We start from the raw sequence: 23,166 nt of genomic DNA, 5'->3' as shown, positions 1-23,166 counted from the left end.
AACAGCAAACAAAGTGGAGCATGTTCACTGCGGATTGGGCCCGGAATACATCAGCTGAGCACGGCAGTAAAACGGCACGTGGACTTGGAGCACGGATGCGATTCCGCCCCATCTGTACACATACAGTAATGATGGCAATTTTCTGCGTTAGCTCTTTGTTGTCCTTGCTGTCCCATCCTAATCAAAGGCTTTGTGTATTCTGTACATCTTTTAACCTACAGCATACGGCTTTCCAGCAGGATCGGAGGCATTGCAGTCAGGCCAGAAATGTTTGTTGTAATCACAGCTGCACGCTCCACAGACAAAACACACTTTGCTCATGCAGACTGATGTCATCCCCCCCAGCCTTGCCTTCTGCCCCAGATACTCTGCCTATCTGCACTGGCTTAAAATCTAAAAGAAAAAAGGATTCTGGGATGAGGTGACTAGGCAGGAATGAAAACAGACGCCCGCGCCACCCTCTGTGCTGCAACTAGCAGAGCCAGTAATGAAACCTTAGCATAATAATAACATATTACGAATCATAACGAATGCCATCATCTTTCATCATTTAATTATATATCATCTTTTGGTCTGGCCTTAAACAAACGCCTTAAATATTTGACACTGAACAAGTATTAAAACAAGGACCTTTTCTGGCTGTTTATTACCTCATCTCTTAATATGGAATCCTGCCAATTTTTGCTAGAAATTTCTGCATAATTCAGTGGTTGAGATGTAAACTAAAGTCATTCAGACTTTATCCGGCCCAGACACCAACAAGGTATGAGGCTTTGCTCCGACAGCCAGGAAGAGAGACAGAGAAAGCTTTCTCTGGGATGTCTTTGAAAGGCTGGCCAAGGTGGAGCCCTGTAATATTGGAAAATATTTGTTCTAGCATCTCACAGGCGAAAATGTCTGTACACAAAATGGGGAGAGTGCCAAAGTGAGAGGCAGAGGGGTGGAACAAGATGAACTAAAAGATGCAATTAGGCAGTGACGAGAAGCTGATGGAGGCGGTAGGAAAGGTGAAATGTTGTGCATGAGGCTGATGCAAGGTGGAACTAGGTGATGAGAGAGAGAGCGTGCAAGAAAGAAAGCAAGTAAGAAAGCAGAGAGACAGAGAAAGAGAGAGAGAGAGAAAGAAAGAGCGAGCGAGTGAGCGAAATTCTTGGGAATTGACTATGAGAGGGAGTGGTTCATGAAGAGATAGGGGTGCCAGAGACTGATAACGTATAGCGAGAGTGTTAGACGGGTGCATGGGCACCGGTTTATCAGAACCAAATACGTAACAAGTGACCTCACGACTCTAGGAGCTTTCAGAACAGAAAAATATGGTGTGGAATAGGGCTTAATAATATACTGTCCATTAATCAGTACTGCAACGTTTGCAATACTGATGCCGAAAAACATTTTTTTTTCTGTGTGCCTAAAGCATCCTGACCAATCCCAGTCTTCAGATGCATTTCTGTGTTTGGTGAATCAAGATATTCAGGTGATCTTACCAAAAAAAAAAAAAAAAAAAAAAAAAATTTGGTCCATTGCTTTGGTATTTTGGTCATAATACAGGCCAATCTTTAGCCATGCCACAATTCAACAATGCATTTTTAATGTACTTCAATAGGACTAAAATAGTAATCACAGTGTGTAGCAATCCCAGTATCCATACAGTTGAAGCCCTACTGTAACCACACAGCCCCTACACCCACACACAGAACAAGTCATGTACATCACAGGGCTTAGTTCACAACAAGCCTGAAATTCCTGAATGCTGAAACTCTGCACTGAAAGCAAATACTGTAACCTGTGCTTCTCTAGCACCTCCTCAGCCACACCTTGGCCAAGCCATAAATACACAGACCAGTTCTGTCTGCGGGAGGAAGGAGGTAAGACCAGCGCGTGACTGAACATCGCATAGGCTTGCCTTGACAAAATCAACTCTCTCAGAAAGAACACAAATATTGACACATTAAAAAAACTTTGTGGCCCAATAGCCTCACACACAAGTTGCATGTCACTTACATGACTTTCTCCGGAAGTGAGTGTACACAGTGCAGATGTAACTCAGTGCAATGGAATGAACAGAATGTAGGTGTTGTGAGAAAAGGTGAGGTAATAGTCAAAGGCATGTCAAGGCTTGCCTCTTAACTTTAGGGGGGCAGAACTATACAAAGTATTCCAGTTATTGTTGTAGACCTCATTACATAATAAAAGACCGAACACAGAAAATAAGACTGTATTGCATAAGGCAACACACCGTATGTGTGACGGCCATGGGAAAAGCAAGAAGAGAGGATTAGCAGAGCTCAGCCTCCTTGAGCCGTTAGGCTTCGCTGAGGAGGATGATCAAATGAAAGCTCTTTGGTGCACTTTGTTGAAACGTCACAAAGTGCTCTTAGAAATTCCAACTGTCCAGCAGACTTTTGAAAAGGGCTGCACAACACGGCCTCTGACTTTCTCTGTGTGGCCCACAATATATACCGGTCTATAAAGAAGCCAAATTAATAGCCCTAGTGAAAATTCAGCTGATAAAGAACCAATAATGTATGTCTTGTTTTATATCATAAGGACATTTTTGATTCGAGGGAAACACAAAAATAGTGCTGTCCCCATACCAGGTATTCATTTACATTTATGGCATTTGGCTGACACTCCTATCCAGAGCGACTTAAAATTTGTTCAATTTACACAGGTAGTCGTGGCGTTAGGAGTCTTGCACAAGGACTCTTATTGGTATAGTGTAGGGTGCTTGTCCAAGCAAGGGATTGAGCCCAGTCTACAGTGTAGAAGGCAGAGGTGTTACCTACTACACTATACGAACCACGTATAGTACGAGGTGAACATCAGCAGACAGTGAATGCTGGATTGGATATCAGAGAAAAAAAAAAAGAATTTAGTCTGATAGGGCTCACATTCTTGCGTGATGTGGTGTTGAATGTGTATTTCTTCCTGTGGGGTAGTAGAGTGTTTGAGTGGTTTGAGCATGACGGCCTTCCTTTAGATGCTAATCTTAAATGTGAATTCCATAGATTTTTTTCACAGTGGTGTTGATAGGAACCAGACATCTGGAGCGTTTAAATGCCTCCAAAGGCCACCTCCCAAATTTATTCCATAAGAAAGGTACAAATACACATGTTTCTGAAAGCTCTGAGAAATTGTTTTGGCCTAAAACATGCTTTTTTAAAAAATCCTTTCATCACAGAGAAGTAAAATAGTATTTCATGTGTTTTCTGGGTTACCAATATTTTACCATCCTCAACATTACATTAAAAAAAAACAAAAAAAAAAAACACAGTAGATGAGTGTAGGTTGACCGTTTGTTTTGCATTGTAAGTAAAATGGTTATACTGTGTTGTAGACACCTGGGTCCTATTACCACCACTGTAAAGAAACCTGAGATGGTAAGTTTCTCTACAATGAACAACTTCACAACAAACCACACAGAATAAGAAATTTTGAAGCTTAGCAGTTTTAAAGAATATCAGATTACATGAATAAAGACAATGAATAAATAAAGCAAATTAAGAGAAGAAATACACAAAAATACAAAGAATCCTAGGCTGCAAATGTTATACTAAATCATCATTCATTATTGAATTCTAGTTTGAACAGCTCAGGTCTGTCTGCTAGCCATCCTGCCATTCAGGCTACTCATGCCTCCTCCATCAAGCCCCCCAACCCAAACCAGCAGCTTATTGATCTTCATTCACCCACAGCCAGGTACTCTACAAGCCCAAACATGCCTCTGTCAATACTGCAAAACACCCAGATCATAAATCAATCAGTCATACAAACACTGGTGATACTAGCGCAGAATTTACAGCCTTGTCCTTTAGAGGTGACTGAGAAGCTTCACTGTTTCTATTTACTGCATACCTGTGTTCTCACGATTGTTGGAAACCCGGCCCTGAATACCAACAGCAGAAATATGTTCTGTGTGAACAGTGCGAGTGGATGAAACAGAACACATGAACAGGCCCATCACATCCGCTAGGCTTGCTCTTCACTGTCTCCAAACACCCAATGGGGGGTTGGAAGAGGTGTCCCTTGGGATGCTGGCTGCTAGGCAGCAGAGTCCGCCGCCAGGTGTTTTGCACAAATCATACAGACCTGGGACCTCAGTCATAAAGAGGCTCAGTGCAGGAGGGCTGAGCCTAGAAGGGCTTCACTTTCTATCATGTAGTGATCACCAAGAGATAGCATGTCTGCTACGTGACCCACACACGGCGAATCCCAATAAAATGTCAAACGGGTTGATTTTTCATGTACAACATTGAGCTTGGGTTTGTTTCATATAGTGTTTTTTTTCATGTAATAGATTCATGTTTTATTTTGCCTATGTAAATATTGGGGACTCACTTTCTCTTGTGCAAGCTTTCTTTCTGTAATATACTGTGTGCACAACTGATCTTAGTAAACTGATCTTTGCCATGGACAAAATATAAAAAGCCTGCCAATGTTTAAACTTCAAAATGAGTCAGGGACGTCCTTATTGTGGGAACACTATGGCCTGCTCGTTATATCAGATGAAAACACACCGTTAACTTACGATGTAAAGCGAGAGGCAGAATTTTCAGCTATGACAGCAGGAGAACTGGCACATTATCTCTGCATCTCTGCACAATTACTGTGGAAGCAATACTAATATAATAGAATTGGTAAAATCTGACATGCACTAACCGCTTCCCCAAACAACTGAACAACTGTCTCTGACAGGCACCTTTGATGTCTAGTGGGGAAGCCTTAAAGCCTTCTAAGACTTAAGAGATGCCTAATGTTTTAAATAAATAAATAAAATGTTTGCTTTTTTTATTTAATACAGCTAGCATGCATGTTGTACTGAAGTATTCCACGAGCAATACAAACGAGGAGATGGGAAAGAGAAAGAGAGATGACGGCCCTTCATCACCAAGGTTACAGTTACAGTTAAGAGGTGTGTGCACTTCATCACAATGCATGTTTATGAGTCACTTACATTACAAGTGTTTTAAAGTGACTGTGAGGTACAGATAGTGGAGCTGTAATAGCAGGAGGATATGAGTAAGTCTTTAAATAGTGTATAAAGCAGTATTGTGTGAGAGGGTCCTGGACTGTGATTATTAACATGAGTACTGGAATGAGTAGCTGTGTGATTCAGTCAGTCTGGGTTTCTGTACTGTTGCGATAGAATGACCCCTAACCTCTTTCTGGATGACAAGCATTTAAAATGCCTTCTTTTCCTCAAAACTACTGGCACTGGCTTCAGAGTGATGACTCACCACGCAGTTCACACAGTGTTTTACAGTGGAAACAGCATGGGTTCTCTTGTATTTTGGTCTGGCTTAGCTAGCCAGTCCACTCTGCCAAAACAGAAGCCAACTTGACTGTGATGTTACACTGAAGACTCTCAGAGAGGAGATCCATTTCACGCACAGACACGGGCTTTGGTTTGGCAGCTTTGGGATGAACTCATTGGAAATTCCTTTAGGAATTAGCCTCATTATGAAAGCCCTCAAACTGCCAAGCAAAGACATACAGCTTCGACCTGGCAACAAAACAAAGCCAGTTGAGTTTCAGCTCTGAAGAAGGGAGAAAAAAAAAAAAAAAAAAGAGGAAAAAACACAAGCTGGAATGTTCAGGAGGCTTGAACCACGAGACCGTGCCATCGCCCCCTGAATACTCTTTGGTGCTATTTGAGATGCATCAGGTTTGATAGGATAAACAAGAGAAGCTCTATTCCACATTCGTCCCCTTGAACAGGCCCCTGAACAGAACAATCCGTGCTGCCAGGAAGGGCAGGACTTCCTGAAAATCACCATGGAATGCTGCTTCTCAAAGTTTGAGGAAATCAGCTGATCTGAACCAAAGAGAACCACTCTGAGAGAAAACATGACCTAGGCCAGCTTTTAGGAAACACATTCCAGGATGTGTTCAGTCCCCCGTTGCTCAGCCAATGACATAACCTTTGCTGAGTCAATTGAACATCTAGAATACCACAGTGCATAGCTGGAAGAATGATTAAGGTGGAAAGTGAATTAACTCGAACAAGAGTTCAATGGACCTAGACGGTTGCACGACAGGATGTCGAAGTTCTAAGAGTTGCAAAGCTGTTGCAAAATAGGATGTGCTGTAACTGCTTCTTTCTAAAGCAAAAGTGCAGTGAGGCACAGGCTTTGTTCTTGATCAAGGGACAGTCAATAAATGTTGCCTGTTTACCAGTTACCTCATCCCAACAAATCCTGGTTATTGTCTTCACATCAACAGTTCAGTGAGATCAGAGTGACTCAGACCATAGGTAAAGACCCAGAGGCTTCTGGAGTATTGATAGAGACCGAAGGTGGTATGTGCGAGACGATGACATCAGGGATAAACAAATTTTTTACATCACATCTAATTTCAAAAGTCAGACTCATGGGCCAACATGTGGGACTGACTAACCTCTCCTTCACAAAGAAGCAGAGGGATCAAGGTGTGTGTGTGTGTGGGAGGGTTGGAGTGGCTGAACACTTCAGTATTACACAGCACATTCTGAGGCAACTCCCCAGTGGCGGAGCATTTTCCAGTGCTGCTACTGCAGCTGCACATACGTTTCACCAAACAAACTGAAACACAGTTCAAACAAGATCAGGGACCAAACTGAAGTTCATGACTCTCTGGACTCTAAACCAATTAAAGGGCTCATATGCTACATTTTCCCCATATTTTATTCTTTCCTAGTTCTTTCAAGGTTTTTGTATGGGTTTACATACTAGTAATAGTCCTAATTAATTTCTAAAATTTTTCAAAGAATTAAACCGTGCTTTTAAGATTGAAATGGAAATGAGCTCAGTACTGATTGGTTGTGCTCCAGCTGAAACACACCTTACAACGTCAATGTGAACAGGCAGAGCTACACTACTGTAGGCTAGAGAGGCATATATATATATATATATATATAATATATATATATATATATATATATATATATATATATATATATATATATATATATATATATATATATATATATAAAAATGTGTTGGTTTTCAGGACACCACAAAAACAACGACTTTACAACAAGCTGTACTTGCAGCTAGATTTCTAGGAAGTGAATGACAATGGAGCATGATACGCACTGCCTCTCAGGCACAGCAGTGCCCGAATTTTGTTTTGGAGGGCCAATGTGCAATGCTTGTGGTGGGCCAAGGGCCAATCAGATGAAATAATATACAAATAAAGAAGAAAAGTAGGTTTTTGCAACACTAGACCACATTATGTTAACAAAATAATTTAAAGAGAATTTTAAAAGGAAATGAATAATTTAATAAGTCATATACAATATATGTTTGTTTTCCCTTTGGTTGGAGTTAGGGTAGCTTTCTTGCAAGCCAAATGAAATGTTCTCAAGGTCCAACTTTGCCCCTTATGCCACACTTTGGGTAGCCCTGCTCTAGACGTTAGGCTGATCTTAAAGAGCCCATATCATAAATTTCTCCTGTGTTCTCAGACTGCGGCAAGCTGTCAGGTTGAGTTTTGTGACATCACAGAAACAATGAACATAAAATGAGCTGTTTTATAGCTTAGTTCCCATACTTGATTTGTATGAACTAGGAATGTTTAGAAAGTTTGAACATACTGTCCACATACTAAACTAAACAATAAAATCATGTTTGTCATATAATCAAGAATTATATTTTACATCAAACTCTTAAAAACATGAGGAAAGTTTTGTTTTCATTGACATGGTCCCTTTGAGGCCATGAAGCTGTTGACAACCTCACCCCAATGACTTGGTTACACAGTACCCATAAAAACATATGCCATTGTAGGCATTATCTATTTTAGGTCACATCTCCAGAGGTCTGTCTAAAGGAAGGCTCCTTTGTGTTACTATGGCGATGTGTGCATTCGAGTCTTGGTGTGTGTATGTGGTTGTACTGTAAATGAATTAAAGAGGAGATTAATGAGTCAGGATAGTGGGGCTCAGACTTCAATCTGTTCCCCATCTCACTGGGGAGATGTCACCATCAGATCCCATTCTGTCAGGCAAATCCCAGAAAGGACATTAGCTAAACACACACACACACACACACACACACAGCCAAACGTCCGGTTCACATATAACGATGCAGAAATACTGACAGCTAGACATGTCAGATATAACCCAGACATGGACATATACTCAGACCTCAAGGGAAGTCTAGCAGAAAACTCAGACTGTGGGACTTATGCATATTGAATGGTGTGCATGCAGTCTGAGACGGCGTGTGGGCACACGAGTCTGTATGTTCCAGGGTCATAGTCATGGTATGTTAACTCCTCTATGGGCCACCAGCATTCACTAACCCTGCCCCCCCATTGGCCGTACACCTCCACACAAAGGGCACAGACATGCCATCTGTCTGAGTGAATGACAGAAAGACAAAAAGATATTTAATGTATAAGGAGACTGACTTTGAGGAACTAGGGCAGAGGACAAACAGAGACAGTTACAACTGATCATAACAGAGCTCCTCAATACAGTTCATCAGTCAGAGTGTATCAGCTATTAGAAGTCATTTCCCTCAGATTCACTGGACTGAACACACTCTATATATACATATTTGTCTCTCTCCCCCTCCGTTCCTAATCCTGTTGATGTAGGCTACGAATTCCCCCCATAATCTGCCATCAGCTATGAGCTATAAAGCAGTATGAGAAACACAGTGATTTGAGGCAGGGGATGATCATAGCCAAAACGTAAGGAAGGGAGACACAATTGTTAGAGATGAGAAGATATGGAGGTGCAAGTAGGAGTACAGAGGAGAAGAGAAGAGAAAGATGCAGCAGGCCATAGGGATTCGAAGGGACGCAGAGAGGAAGAGAGAAAGAAGGGGGTGAATAAATGACAGAAAGAGGGAGGGGAGCTGCTCATGACCTGATTTCTAGACTAAGCCAGTTCAGGCAGAGCTGAAGAGAAGAGCAGCGTTGTTTCCAGTAGTCCAGCTCACTGTAATACTTTGATTTTGCTCTGACTCAGACTCTTTTTTTTTTTTTTTTTCCCCTCTCAGGTAAAACGCCAGCATTCATTTAAAAACTGCAGTGACAAGCCTCCCAACTTTCACCCTTACCCCACAACCTCAAGGCTTACACACACACACACACACACACACACACACACACACACACACACACACACACACACATATACACAGAGCTGCTCAGCAGTCACGACGACCACTGTGCTGCGTAGCCAGAGGCAGACTGGAGTCACACGGCTTTACCAAATACAGTAGCTAACTACAGTAGTGCTGTGCAGATCTGCTGCCTTACACACAGCAAAGCCTTTAAATTATAGGCCTATTATTTAGTTACTAATCTTAAGCTCTCAGTTTGACTATATTATATAGCTTGACTTTGTCTTTGACAAGATGTCCATATTCTTCATTATTTTCCAAAAAATAAATTTAAAATACATGACATATCAAAATATTCAACAATAAACCATTTCCTGTGCATTCATACTTCCATATGTCGCTCTAAGCTTCACTCCCCCAATAACAATCTAGACTAACTTTAACTCACACTGTAACTGACTACACAGTGAGAGATGAGGGACTGAAAGAAGCCTCACTTCTGGTAAGGGCCTCCTGGTAGCAGGTTTTATGCTGTTTGTACAGTTTTAGTTGGCTTAATTTTGGCATGCCACTGAAATTAATCCCTTAGAAAGAATTCCAATTGGTATGCCACCCACTACCGTTGCCTTTCCACAAAATCCTGGAGTTATAGATTTTCTCTGCCACTTATCAACCCAAACCGCCAATGTGTTGACAGGTTTGTCTACTGGTGTGCATCAGAAACTGCTTCATGGCACCAGTCATAGTATCCCCATTGCCGATATCAATACAATGTTTAAGTGCCAGTAGCACTCGCATTCCTGTCTGAACAGGAAATTGAACCCAAATATTTGACATTTTTACCTCTTATACTCTAGGATTATTATTCAAATATCAATTTTAATCTTACTAATAACAACAAAAACAATAGTAATACTAACAATACATACACACTTTTAGTGCTTATTTTAATAGTCAAGTACATTAGTTACAAAAGGACTGTGTGAGAACAGGGACCTTACAACTATCTCGACTATTATACCCCCTTAAACTCTAGGCTGATTTATTAAATATTTATCTTAAGATTAAAATGTCCCTAATATCCTAAAATTAAAATGTAAGGTAATTAGTGTGAGGGAGAAACTGAAGTGTGGGTGAACAGCCTGCAAGGGTTTAAAAGGGTTTAGGAAGTTAAATGCATTAAAACGTTCTTCCTATACGCTGAATTCCCTAATTTTCTAGCCAATGGAATGGTCTTGAATCTTGTATCTGGGAGCAGTGAGAGGTCAGCAGTGCTGGGCAGTGACTGGCTCTTCCTCTGTGCTGAGGGCTAATTGAAATGCGGTTCGATGATGCTGGCTAATCTCAGCATAAGTGCATTAGGAGAGCCAGGCTCAAAGCTGCAGATCACTCTTCCACATGACTGACTAAAACACACACAGACAGACACCCAGACGGTGTGTGTGTGTGTGTGTGTGTGTGTGTGTGTGTGTGTGTGTGTGTGTGTGTGTGTGTGTGTGTGTGTGTGTGTGTGTGACATGGTCTATTAATAGCAGTGTGGGGCTGTAGCTCAGTGGGCTGATCCACTGGAGTAGAACCCCCCCCCCTCCATCACACACAGTAGAGCTTGAAATATTCGCAAGACCTGTCCAGACCCACCTGCTCATGTTTGGTCGGGCACAGATATTTCCTGGATGCGTGTCCAGCTCAGGTCAGATTCGAATTCAACGTTCAGGTTCTCACAGCCCACCTCCCACCTTTAACAGGTATTAGCTGCATTTCCCCTGCTTTAGTTGTTTTACTTACTTTATCCATCTTCCCTGTTTTCATTACCTTAAAGGCTCCAAATTCTATATTTCTCCTTGCACTTCGACTTAAACAGGCTGTTTTTGACAGGCCTTTAAGACTGATTTATGTAAATGAGCTCTGTTCTGATTGGCTACACTGTATTGCACCTTATTCAAAAAGCACCTGGGGCTGAAACACTCCTTATAACTTCAGTGTGAAATGGTGGGGCTGAAGTGCTAATATGCAAATTTGTTGGTTTTTAATGACATTACTAAAACAACAAATTCAAAACAGGCTGTTTCTGGAGCCATGCTTCCTTATATGGCTTGTATGGGCTGGGGATTTAATGCTACTGTTACAGTATTTATAGACTTCATCAAAATCTGAATTCAAAGAATTGAGAAAAAAAAAAAAAAAAAAAAAAACAGTTTTCCATAATATGGGCCAATTTTTAGAACAAAATTTCAGGCCCAATTAAAGCACTACTACACACACTCACAGTCATATTAAGACAACACAGAGAACAAAAGGAAACAGACACACTGGACAAGCACTGAGCACATGCCACACATATCACAGCAGGATAAGGCTGTGACTCATCTGAACTGAGCAACAAACAGTGTTGTGGGACATACGAGCGCAGACCAGCACGGACCAGCATCAGCGCTCCAGACACTCACGCCAGCTCTATATTATACAGAGCAGTCACACTAGCAGATCAGCTCATCTCTCTCACTCTGTTCACTCTCACTTGCGGTCATTTACGCCTGTTCAGAGACGAGACTCCCCATCCTCCTCCTCTCCTGCCCTGGAATGGACCAGTCCAACCTTTCTTGAAGGTGAAGCCCCTCCCTACATCTCTTCTGCTTTCATCTACCTCAGAGGAGTGGTCTACCCTAGCCCAACCCCTCTCCATTATTTTTCTCTCTCCCTGCCCCCCCTCTCCATTTCACACACTGACAAGGCTGTAGAAGAGTGAACCACGCCATCTGTTTACTGCCATTTTCACTCAGTCAGTCAGAGTCCAGCACAAACACACATACACACTTTTGCACAAAACAGCCAAACCATATGACCAACAGACACCAGATCTCAGCAACGTCAAACACTGTGTGTAGCTGCAATACTGCTTAGCCCAGCTCAACCATCCACCCTCACAAAGTAAAGGGTCACGGCAAAGTGTGACCATGAGGACACGGAACTGGAAGAGAGAGATAGAGATGGAGAGATGGAGAGATAGAGAGAGAGCGAGCGAGCACTGCATAAAACAGGAGCAGGTGCCCTGCTGGAAAAGAAATATAGATATAAATAAAGGAGTGATACTGAACGGCTATTTTGTGTATATAATTTGGATATGCGGTGAAATCTGTCAATTAGAGAGGAACATTCACATTATCCTCTGTTCAGCTCTCGGAGCCCCCCACCACAGCCTGTTCATAACGCAGTACTTCACCTGGACCACCGCAGGCTGTGTGTGTGTGTGTGTGTGTGTGTGTGTGTGTGTGTGTGTGTGTGTGTGTCCTCTGCGTCTTTGTTTAAGGCGATCACGTGCACCGTCTGGGCTGTACTCTCCAATAATGCAGACCTATGCTATAAATCAAATATGTGAGGAGAAATTCTCTCTCTTTTACTTTTAGTCTCTCCCACACACTATTTTCTCTCTCCTCCTCTCTGTCTGTTTTTCCCCTCTCCCTTCCTTTCGTTTTCTCACTTTCTCTCTTCCTCTCCATCACTCTCTCTTCCATTTGTCTGTTTCCCTCTTTCTCCATGTCTCGCTTCCTCTTTTCTATCTCTCCATCTCTCTTTCTCTCTTCCTCTCACCCACACACCATTTCTTCTCTTTCTCTCCTCCACTCCCTCTCTTCTGTCTTCTCTCTCTCTCCATCCTCTTTCTCCTGTTTGTCCGTTTCCCTTTTTCCTCTCTCTTTCTACCCCTGTCCCACACAACATTTCTTTTCTTTCTCCTTCACTCCCTCTATTCCTCTGTCTTTTCTCTCTCCTTCCCTCTCTTCATTCTCTCCATGTCTCTCCATCCCTCTTTCTCCCATTTGTCTGTTTCGCTCTCTCTTTTCTGTTTCTCCATCCCTCCCTCTTTCTACTTCTCCATCCCTCTTTCTCTGTTTTCTTTCTCCCTCTCTTCCTCTTCACTGGCTCTCTCCCGCACACAATTTTTCTTTTAATCTCTCTCGTCATCTATATTTTCCCCTTTCTATCTGCCCCCCTTTTGTCTCTCTCAATCTTTCCCTTTTTCTTTTACACTTTACCCATTTTCTTTCTCTCACACCGTCTTTTCTTTCTCATCCCTTTTGTCTCTTCTTGCCATCTTCCTTTCTTTTTGACCATTTTATCCCCACTTTCCTCTCCTTTCTCTCCCTCCGTCTTCAGTTTCTCCCTCTTCTCTCTCTCCTCCACTCTCTAAATGTTCATTCTCTCTCTCTCTCTCATATAAGTACAAAGGCATGGACGCAGTAAACAAACTCACATACACACACGTGCACATGCGCACAGTGGGCAGTGCTGATGTGCTGGTTTGACTGATAGCCGCAGTAAGAGTGTCACAGGAAGGCGTGACGTGGACGCAGCGCAGTTCACCGCACTCAGCAATCATGTCTAGAGATCGATGGAGAAAATCGATCAGATGGAAGGATGGAGAAGGAACGTTAGAGAAGGGACTCTGCAGCGGTGACGCGTTGATGTTGTTGCATGTCTGATCTGCAACACGTTCACCCACGTGGGACAGAGAGACAGGCAGACTGACAGCAAGAGCGAGCGAGCGAGAGAGAGAGAGAGAGAGAGAGAGACATACAGCTAGAGACAGAGAGATGAAGTGAAAGTGATGGAGGATGGGGAATTACAGTAGGTGATGTACAAAGTCCCACAGGATCTCCGTCCATAACTAACAGACACTGACAGAACAGATGTGCGGACGCGAGCAAGACGGCATATCACATGCGGTGGTCTTTGTGTGGGAGAGTCGGACTACAGAGGGGCTGAAAGTGAATTAAAAGCACAGAGAGATGCTGCAGCAGCGTTGACAGTAATTAAAAGGCTATAAAGCAGCTCTTTGTTTAAACGTATGGTTGAGTGAGTTTCTGCTCGTGTGTTACAGAGCGACGCTCGGCTCTGTGTGTGTTTAATTAACGACATCGGCTGTGTGTTTGGACGCTGCTGCACTGGCAGAGACGAGAGGAGACGAGCAGAGAGGAGTAGAGAGGGGCAGGGGGGATGCCGGGGTGAAGAAACCTCTCCGGACACAGTGCTAATGAGCGCTTTGGAGGCACTGCCACGAGAGCACACGCGCACACGCGCACACACACACACACACACACACACACACACACACACACACACACTAAAGGAGAAATAAAGGACAAAGCAAAAATAGGCAATAGTGTGCTAAGTGGGGTACATCTCTCTCCTATTCCTCTCACTCTTTACTCTATCTTCCATTCTCTTTTCTCTCTTCCTTTGCCCTCTCTCCACCTATCCCTCTTTCTATTTTCTCCATCTTTCTCTTCCTTTGCTCTTTCCTTTTCTAGCTATGTTTTTCTTTCTCTTTTCTATTTTTATCTCTTTCTCTTCCTTTTCTCTCTCACTCTATGGTTTTTCTTCATCTTGCTCTCTCTGCCTCTCCATCTACCTTGCTTTCTCTTCCTTTTCATTCTTGCTCTCCTGTGTTCTCTTTTCTCTTCCTTTGGCCTCTTCACATCTTTCTCTTTTCTCCATCTTTCTCTTCCTTTGCTCTCTCACTTTTCTCTCTTCTTTGCTCTCATTTTCTGTTTTTTTACCTCTTTCTAGCTATCTCTTTTCCATTTTTATCTCTCCCTTTCTATTCCTTTGCTCTCTCCTTCTCTTTCGCTGTTTTTTTCTTCATCTTGCTCTCTCTCTACCTCTCCAGCTATCTATATTTTTCTTTTCTGTCTCTTCCTTTTTTCCCCCCCCTCTTCATTTGCTTTTCCTCTCTTTATCGCTCTCTATTTTTTATTCCTCTCCCTCTCTCTCTGTAAGGGTATCCTCTCCCTGCTCTACTTATTATTCTAAAACTCACACAGGCAATGTGATTTATGCGATATTGGCCTGTCTAAACAAAGACATTTACCCACTGCACATTCGCTTATTATTCATCCAGGACCCCCTCCCCTCCCCTCCCCCGCCGGTATTTCACCTCAACACACACACACAAAGCTAAAGCGACAACCAAAAAAAAACCTCGGAAACACGCACATGCATTTTCACCATCACCATCATCTCACCACCTTTTCACTCTTAACAGTCAGTCAATCGGATTCAATTCACTCGTCACCTCCTGCATTCAGAGGAATAACTACAGAGAGAGAAAGAATGAATCTTATTTTTAAAAAGTTTGTTTCCTCTTGTTGTTTTAGAAAAACTTAGATCAATAATCAAATAGATATTTTGTGTATTTTTCTTTCCTTATTTTACTGATGTTTAATGTTAAATGCCAACAAACCACTTTGACAGAAATACAGAGACAGAAAAAAAAAAAAAAAAACACAAGAAACAAAAAGAAAGGGAAAGAAGAGAAATGGCAATAGAAAAATAGAGCAATGAGAGAAATTAGGAAAGACACAAAGAGGGAATGAAACAGAGAAAGAGCCAAAGAAATTGAGGAGAAAAAAAGAGAAATAAAAAAGAAAAAGAAAGACAGAAAATGAGATGTAAGAAGTCAAGATAAAGAGTAATAAAGAGAAAAAGGCAAGAGAGAGACACAGAGAGAGAGAGAGAGAGAGAGAGAGAGAGAGAGAGAGAGAGAGAGAGAGAGAGAGAGAGAGAGAGAGAGACACACACACACACAGAGAGAGAGAGACACACAGAGAGACACACAGAGAGAGAGAGAGAGAGAGAGAGAGAGAGAGAGAGAGAGAGAGAGACAGAGAGAGAGAGAGAGAGAGAGAGAACACGAGAGAGAGAGAGAGAGAGAGACACAGAGAGACAGAGAGAGAGAGAGAGACACAGAGAGACAGAGAGAGAGAGAGACACAGAGAGACAGAGAGAGAGAGAGAGAGAGAGAGAGAGAGAGAGAGAGAGAGACACAGAGAGACACAGAGACACAGAGAGAGAGAGAGAGAGAGAGAGAGAGAGAGAGAGAGAGAGAGAGAGAGAGAGAGAGAGAGACAGAGAGAGACAGAGAGAGAGAGAGAGAGAGAGAGAGAGAGAGAGACACAGAGAGAGAGAGAGAGAGAGACACAGAGAGAGAGAGAGAGAGAGAGAGAGAGACAGAGAGAGAGAGAGACAGAGAGAGAGAGAGAGAGAGAGAGAGAGAGAGAGAGAGAGAGAGAGAGAGAGAGAGAGAGAGAGAGAGAGAGAGAGAGAGAGAGAGAGAGAGAGAGAGAGAGAGAGAGAGAGAGAGAGAGAGAGAGAGAGAGAGAGAGAGAGAGAGAGAGAGAGACACACAGAGAGAGAGGATAAAAGCAACACACTCAGGTAGGGAGACACACCTGCAGCAAACAGCTGCCAACGGCTTTGCCGTCACTGTGTGTGTGTGTGTGTGTGTGTGTGTGTTGTAAAGAAAATGAGACTAACCTTTAAAAAATGTCTTGAATTTATTCACCTGCCACACAGAGAACGCATGACCAGGAAATGGAAAGAAGGTGAGAACAGGAGGGTGAAATGAGTCTTCGCGTGGGACTTTTAGAATTCATTCATTTGCATATCGGAATGTTGTCCTGGACGATACATGGTCTGTATCAGTGAACTAGCACTGGTTCTACAACAGTACTGACTTTTAGCTTCAGTGGTACCCAAAAATAAACCTAGGCTCAATCCCATTTCACCTCCTGCCCCTACCACTCAGAACTTAACCCTTGCGCATTCATGTCTAGGGGTAGGGTGTTCCGACTGTTGTTGAGATAGAGGGGTAAGGTGAAGTGTTAGGGCGATATGATCCTTCAATCTAAGATTTTCCAGAGGAAAACCCAGCAAGATGGAGGCACAAGCGACTGAAGAAACCCACATACGTGAATATTTTCTTCCTTAAAATAATGGTTATCATAATTTTTATCTTAGTTTAATGCTGATTCAATGTCCGTTTCTTCATAACAAGCATTAAAAAAATCATTAATAGTATTCTAATGTCTAGCTTACTTTCCCATTCCACCTTAAACAGGACTGACGCCTGAAGCGCCAGAATGCAACTGCTGCTCCATTTAAGGTGGAACGGGAAAATTCAAGCTGGCGAATATCTGACTTCAGCTTCGTATCACTGAAGAATTAGTGGTGGGCGATAATAAATAATAACTGGATCCCCCCTTTTTGAAAGCATATGATGCCTTAACTAAAGCCCAGCAGTGAGGAGCTGAACTTCACCTCCTCTGCCTTCACTGCAGACTGGCAGGGTCACCTACAGAGCAGCGCTAGCAGCCTGTTAATGAGGTAATGCTGTGAAAAAAACTAAAAATAGTACATTTCTATCTAGTTAACATCCACAGTATTATGTGAGGATCTCTGGTATGAAAAAGAACAAGCCAGCTTGATCAGAAAAACTGTCAATTCATTTCTTGTTCTGTCAGACAAGACATTTTAGAACAGATTATCAGTCTCAAGCAGCCTGATCCGTTCATGAACTTTATTAATGCACATTTAAGCCGTTCACACTCTTAATCGATTTGGTTCGATTAAAATGAACCCTGCTGCAACCGCTGGTAGTGCCGTTCATTAGGACAAGTGGAAAGGCTGCCTGAGGGGCTCTATGTCCACTTCCAAACAACGACTAGCGTGGTTCATTTGAAGCATGGCTGCAATATGGACCAAGGACACGAGATGAACTGTCATCTCCTCTCTGCAGCCCATGTGCATGCGTTTATCTATTCATAAGCGCTGGACTGGTAATTATAAACAGATCATTTCAGTGTAAAACATGGCTAATGCACATTCAAAGCCGTTATAAATTATTTATATATTATGTCCGGCCTTTCATGGCTAAATGCATTAAACATAAAACATAAATAAAGCCCACAAGAGTACAGCATGGTTTCAAGAGTTTGGCAGATATTATCCTAGTAACTGTCACCAAATGTACACCACAAAATCCATCACCCCAATCAGCTATGTCATTTTTATCCGTATGACTTGTTTACATCCTTCAGTTCTGGGTTGAATATGTCCATTTCAACCTGCAAAGAACTATAACTAAAATGCAACGCTGTTGGTACTCTGGTCTGAACCAAAGAAAGCAAGCTACAAACACTTAAAATCACTGCTGTTGGAACAAAATGGTAACTTTACAGGAGAAGGAAAAAACTTTCTTTACTTTTAATGTAAGTCAATGGAACCAGACATTTTCCCCAAGTAATTTCAAGTCATTTTTTTTGGTCCATTCATCATGAAATGCACACACAACGTAAAGGCTGACGGGCATATTCAAATTATGTCAAAAACTGAAAAACAGCAAAAATGGAGATACGAGGTTTTCTTTCAACTGCAGTGAAATTCTGTCTGAAAGTGACATATTTGAAAAACACTGTGGTATTGAATGTAATCACGCACCACTATGAATACTTGTTATTGTTATTTGCTGAATGACACTATATTGTAACTTTTGGAGAAAAAAAAAAACTACTTTGGTTTATTTTTTGTGTTACATGATTTGAAGCCCTTGCCAGCTGTAAAAATCATGAGGAATGGACCAACAGAGTGAGCCAAAATTAAATTAAATAAGAGCTAAAGGTTTATGATATTTTCCTCCTCCTGTAAAGTTTTCATTTTGGAGATAAGGTCTCAAAAGTACCAACATACTGCTTCTGCATGGAGATTTGGGGAACATGACCGTATCTTTCCCCTCTCAGTTCTCTCTCTTTTCATGAAGGTAAACTGCTGCTTGAAGCAGTACATTCACTAGCGAGCGGATTTGACTGAACAATACAGTATCAGAGGGGGTGATCGATACTACAAATTATCCAAATTTAACCAGCAATTAGCTTGAGGGCTGGTGTTAATAGGGAACCATTATCAAGTGTGCCTGTGTGCGCAGTAATAGAGGTTACAGGCACGTCTCTGAGGATCTCTGACCTACATTCAGCACATTCGTGCACCATATCTGTGACCGTCTCCTATACATCAGACCCACTTTTATTCCCACAAAGGAAATGACATCAGAACCACCCTCTTGCCTCCTTTAGCTGTGGAAGAACTGAAAAAAGCATATGTGCGTCAAAGCCCGCGACATGACTTCATCAAACACTGAAGTCACTCAGCTTACTTGGTTGAGTAGGCTGGCCAACTTGCTTGGGAATTCTGAAAACTTTTCGTGGGGCTAAAAGGGACAGGACAAATGAGTGCATCAGAAAGTCTGATGTGGGAGATATTTTTGGCCAGTGTTGTGACTGAATTAAGCAACATTACACGTCCCAAGAAATATCTATAGGCTTTGATTTCTCAAAGTACGATTTCTCTCTTTTTTTCCCCTCTCCAGTTATGTTTGCTATGATTTTTATCCATGTCTGTTTTCGTTTTGTTGACCGCTGACATGCCTTGTAATTAAATGCACCTTTCAGACAAACAAAGTTCAGTTCTGTGCAAAAGTCGACTGAAAACTTCAGCAAAAAGTGATTGACTGTTCAATAAGATCCTCCCTAATCTCTTTTACTATTGAACAAGCATGACTGAGGTGACATTATCTGGCTAACTGTGAAATTCTGCTTTGTGAAACACTCCTCGGTTCAGATGACCGATGTGTTGACATTTGTAACTGAGAAATGTTCTGAACACCATGTACTATGAGGCATCAAATCAAAATGTTCCAGACAAGGAAGGAAAACGAGTGCAACACAAGTGTGTTTGTGCGAAAGGGTTTCACATCATCTGATGCCTTTAAAAAAAAAAAGGAATTCTGACACAACCAGCATCAGCAACCCAAGCCAACCAATCAGAAAAAGACTGCATGCGACACTGCCCAATCAAACAGTCTTAAAATGACCTTTCCAATTAGACAATGACTTCCATACCATATCCCCTACGGACCACCCAATAGTCTGGTGGTCCCCGCCACAAAGAGAAAGAGCTGTTTTTCATTGCACACCTCCATTCCCCATCGCCATCCCTGCCTCAGTGGAGCACAGCACAAAGCCTCCCTCACATGACCTTACTGACAACACGCCTTTTGATGTGCTGGCCAGCTGACCAGAGAGGGGGGAAAACTACACAGAAAGCAAAAGTGAGAACAATAGAATACCAGCAAAGGAAAACAATGGAGCATGAGTGTTGTCTTCCTCCACCCCGCCGCCCCCCTGTCATATGCACTCATCACCCATGATGCTCGCTGCTCAGTTCAGTTTCAATTCGGCTGAACGACAGTGGAGATGATCAATGCTCAGCTGACCAACAGGCTGTACTGTTATCTGCCTGTCCTTTCCCCTCCACAGAGTTTAAAGATCCCCACCCTGACCCAGGAGAGGACAGACACTAAAACAGCTCTCATCTCGACCCAGGGGAGCCAGCAGATCAGCCAATGCAAAACACAGGCACTGGAGATAACTGCAGAACATGATCAATAACACCCACTTAAACCACTTTCCTCTCGCTTTCTTTTCTTTTAGTCAACTCTTAAGCAGACAATCAGAAGGCCTAATTACGAGCCCCAAATACACAAGAACGCCAAGTCAAATACAAGTTAACACTGGCATGAGACTTTGCTTTAAAACTGTCAGCACAGAATATCACACCATGTCTTTTCATTTGATAAAAATTAGCATCAACATATAAAAAGATAAACAAACTTTAAATGTACGATAAGACTTTCTAATCAAGAGGATTGTTCTAAACGGACATTCATTTTAAGAGGTGTCTGAATAGATCCATCAAAGCTACTTACCCATCCTCCTTGTTCCTGGATCCAGGGCTGGATATGGTTGTCCAAGTAGACAGTCATCCACTCTGCGATGCGTCCCACGAGTGGGCTCATCTCCTTTTCCACACACTCCACGCACAGGGCCCCACCGAACGCGAACAGGCCCACAACACGGCCCCAGTTGACGCCGTCTCGGAACACCTCGTCCATCACGCTTTCGAAGCTCTGATACGCCGTGGCTGGCGTGATATGGAGCTGGGAGGAGAGGTCGCTAAAGGCGCGTGAATATCGCAGCTCAAACTCGTTGGCTGAGTCCCGCAGTGCTTCCTTCACGGCGTCCAGCCCTCCGGCCCCGTTGGACCTTCTTTGGGGGGAAGAGGTGGGCGACCCCGCTGGACCGTGACTTGTCCCATTTACGGATCCATTGACAACTGCCGTGGGCGTCACCGCCGCCCCCTCTGCGTTCTCCTCTGCCGCCTGACCCCCTTCAGTCCGATTTGTGTCTTCCATAAGCCCAATGTGGTTATAGGGATAGTTCCTCTGGGAGAGTTTGTACTTGATAAAGTACACAACCAGTTCTCTGTTGTAGTAAGACATAATTAAGTCCTGCTCAACGTTTTTCTCGCGCTGGGTTCCCGCTCTCCACTTGCTCGTCACTGTCCGCAGAACGCCGTGCAGACCCTCCCGTCCTTTCTCAAGCTTGTGCCGTCGCTGGCTCTCTCATCACGGATCTTAAAGCAGGCTGATCTCTGATCGTCATTGATTTCTTCTGCTTGTTATCCAGCATAAACAAACACAATCAGGAATTGTGCAATGGCTCACAAGCTGCGGTTAGAGGACAGAGATGAAGAAACGATTAGTGAGGGAGGGCTCACGCACACACAGTGACACAGTGTCCTATAACAGAGGAGGAGGGTGTTCGAATGAAACTTAAGAGAGGTTAAGGGCTGTTGTAAATAACCAGCTTCTTCTGCTGCTAAAACCCTCTTACTTAATTGGGTGTCTTACACAAATGCAGCAGATGGTAGCCTCTCATCACCTGCCTCTGATGAAGAATAGGGGGAATAGCCCCCTCTCCCCCTTTCAGATGGCTCAGAAGAGCAAAGCAAATCTACACTGACCTTGACACGGGTGAATTTAAGCAGCAGGGGGTATGAATAGCCAGCGTGGCTAGAATTATGATTTACTCATTTGATCCAAGCTGGACAGGAGGAAACATGGCTGCAGCAAAAGAAACTCAAACAAAAGAAAGTAGGAATGTTTGTCCCCAAACCCATTAGGCGACCACGAAACTGATACTTTCTGATGACTTATAAAACACAAACACCACATATATGATAAACAATCGTGCATTATATACGCACGTTATACTTGTATGCCAACAATTTTTTTTTCATTTTATATTCCTCATTAGGAAACTATGAAGACCATCTCTACCTGTAAATAACAGACAGCAAGAACGACACAAATGTCTTTCTTGATTAAAAAAAAGAGTCTATAGCGACAAACACAGACTTATGTAACACAAAGAGTCGCAGTTCTGCGTGGAAATCTGTGTACACGAGGCAGCAAACACGTGGTCGCTACTAACAACAGAGCAGGCACCTCAGCGCTTTACGCAGTCTTTCAAAGGGGAAATCAACAGCTACTGGAACGCATTACAGAGCATTATATCTAAAAGGAGTAGATCAAATTATTTAATATCCGAGCAGATTTCTTTAAAACACTTAACTACGACATAAGCCCTAGACCCAAGTTCACGTTTCATGTAAATAAACAATTACACGCCACCAATTCACTTCACGATCAGATCCATGCCTGCTGTGACATGTCACAGCATTAAAATATGAGGTGGTCTGATTTGTGTACAAGCATATTCGCAAAAAGACACGAAAAAGCCAATAGGAACGCGCGTCCCTAAGGCCAACACTTTAACAAGAGCGGTTTCGCGAAAGCATCTAAACTATTTAAAAATAAATAAATACATAAATAAATAACGCAGCTCATAAAACATAGCACACTCTTGGGAACTCTGGTTTGTTTGACCTAAAGCAGCCACAGTGACTGACTGTCACTTACAGATCTCCCACAGACACATGAGAAAAGCCCAAACACACGGGCCCCATAACACACGTCTGCTTTGCAAACAGTCAGCTCACTTTATCCCAATTGCCAGTGACGTAGTTACACGGCACTGCGAACTAAACAGCTCGAAGGACATCCCGCTTACCCTACAGAAATCTGCCCCGACTTCAGACAGCACTACAAAGCCAACAGTCCGTGCGGCTCTTCTGCTGTAACAGTACCCGGCGGTTCAGGTGGTAGATAGATTTACAGTAGAAGTGTGAGAAAGGCAGGCAGGTTGACGGACACGTCCTGCCCCGCCCCCTGGCTCCGTTATTGGACTCTAGCGCTCCGTCGAGGCCCCGCCCACACCGCCATTACGTAACAATAGGAAACGTCCGTCGTAGATCAGCTGTAGTTATTTTAGCTAATAAAACCGCAGTGGACGCTGTTCTGGGACACCAATATCACCAGACC

At 42.9% G+C, this 23,166-nt stretch overlaps 1 protein-coding gene across 2 annotated transcripts in view; it reads right to left on the bottom strand.

Annotated features, from left to right (window-relative positions):
* bcl2l1 (BCL2 like 1) overlaps positions 1 to 23,166 on the bottom strand; it is a 28,711-nt gene that overhangs the window by 4,657 nt on the left and 888 nt on the right. Inside the window, exons 1-2 of one of the 2 annotated variants that reach the window (XM_017712754.2) lie at positions 22,856 to 22,971; positions 20,650 to 21,450 (exon numbers count right to left, since the gene is read on the bottom strand). In XM_017712754.2, coding sequence (XP_017568243.1) covers positions 20,650 to 21,222 — 573 coding nt within the window. In that variant the 5' untranslated portion in view covers positions 21,223 to 21,450; positions 22,856 to 22,971. Of the gene's footprint in view, positions 1 to 20,649; positions 21,451 to 22,855; positions 22,972 to 23,166 lie in introns of those variants that run through there. The other variant, XM_017712753.2, reaches the window with a different exon arrangement.

Source organism: Pygocentrus nattereri, chromosome 9 (genome assembly GCF_015220715.1).
Source record: "Pygocentrus nattereri isolate fPygNat1 chromosome 9, fPygNat1.pri, whole genome shotgun sequence".
In the NCBI taxonomy this organism is placed as follows: domain Eukaryota; kingdom Metazoa; phylum Chordata; class Actinopteri; order Characiformes; family Serrasalmidae; genus Pygocentrus; species Pygocentrus nattereri.
The sequence above is the reverse complement of the archived record's forward strand: the minus strand, read 5'-3'. Positions and strand labels throughout refer to the sequence as shown.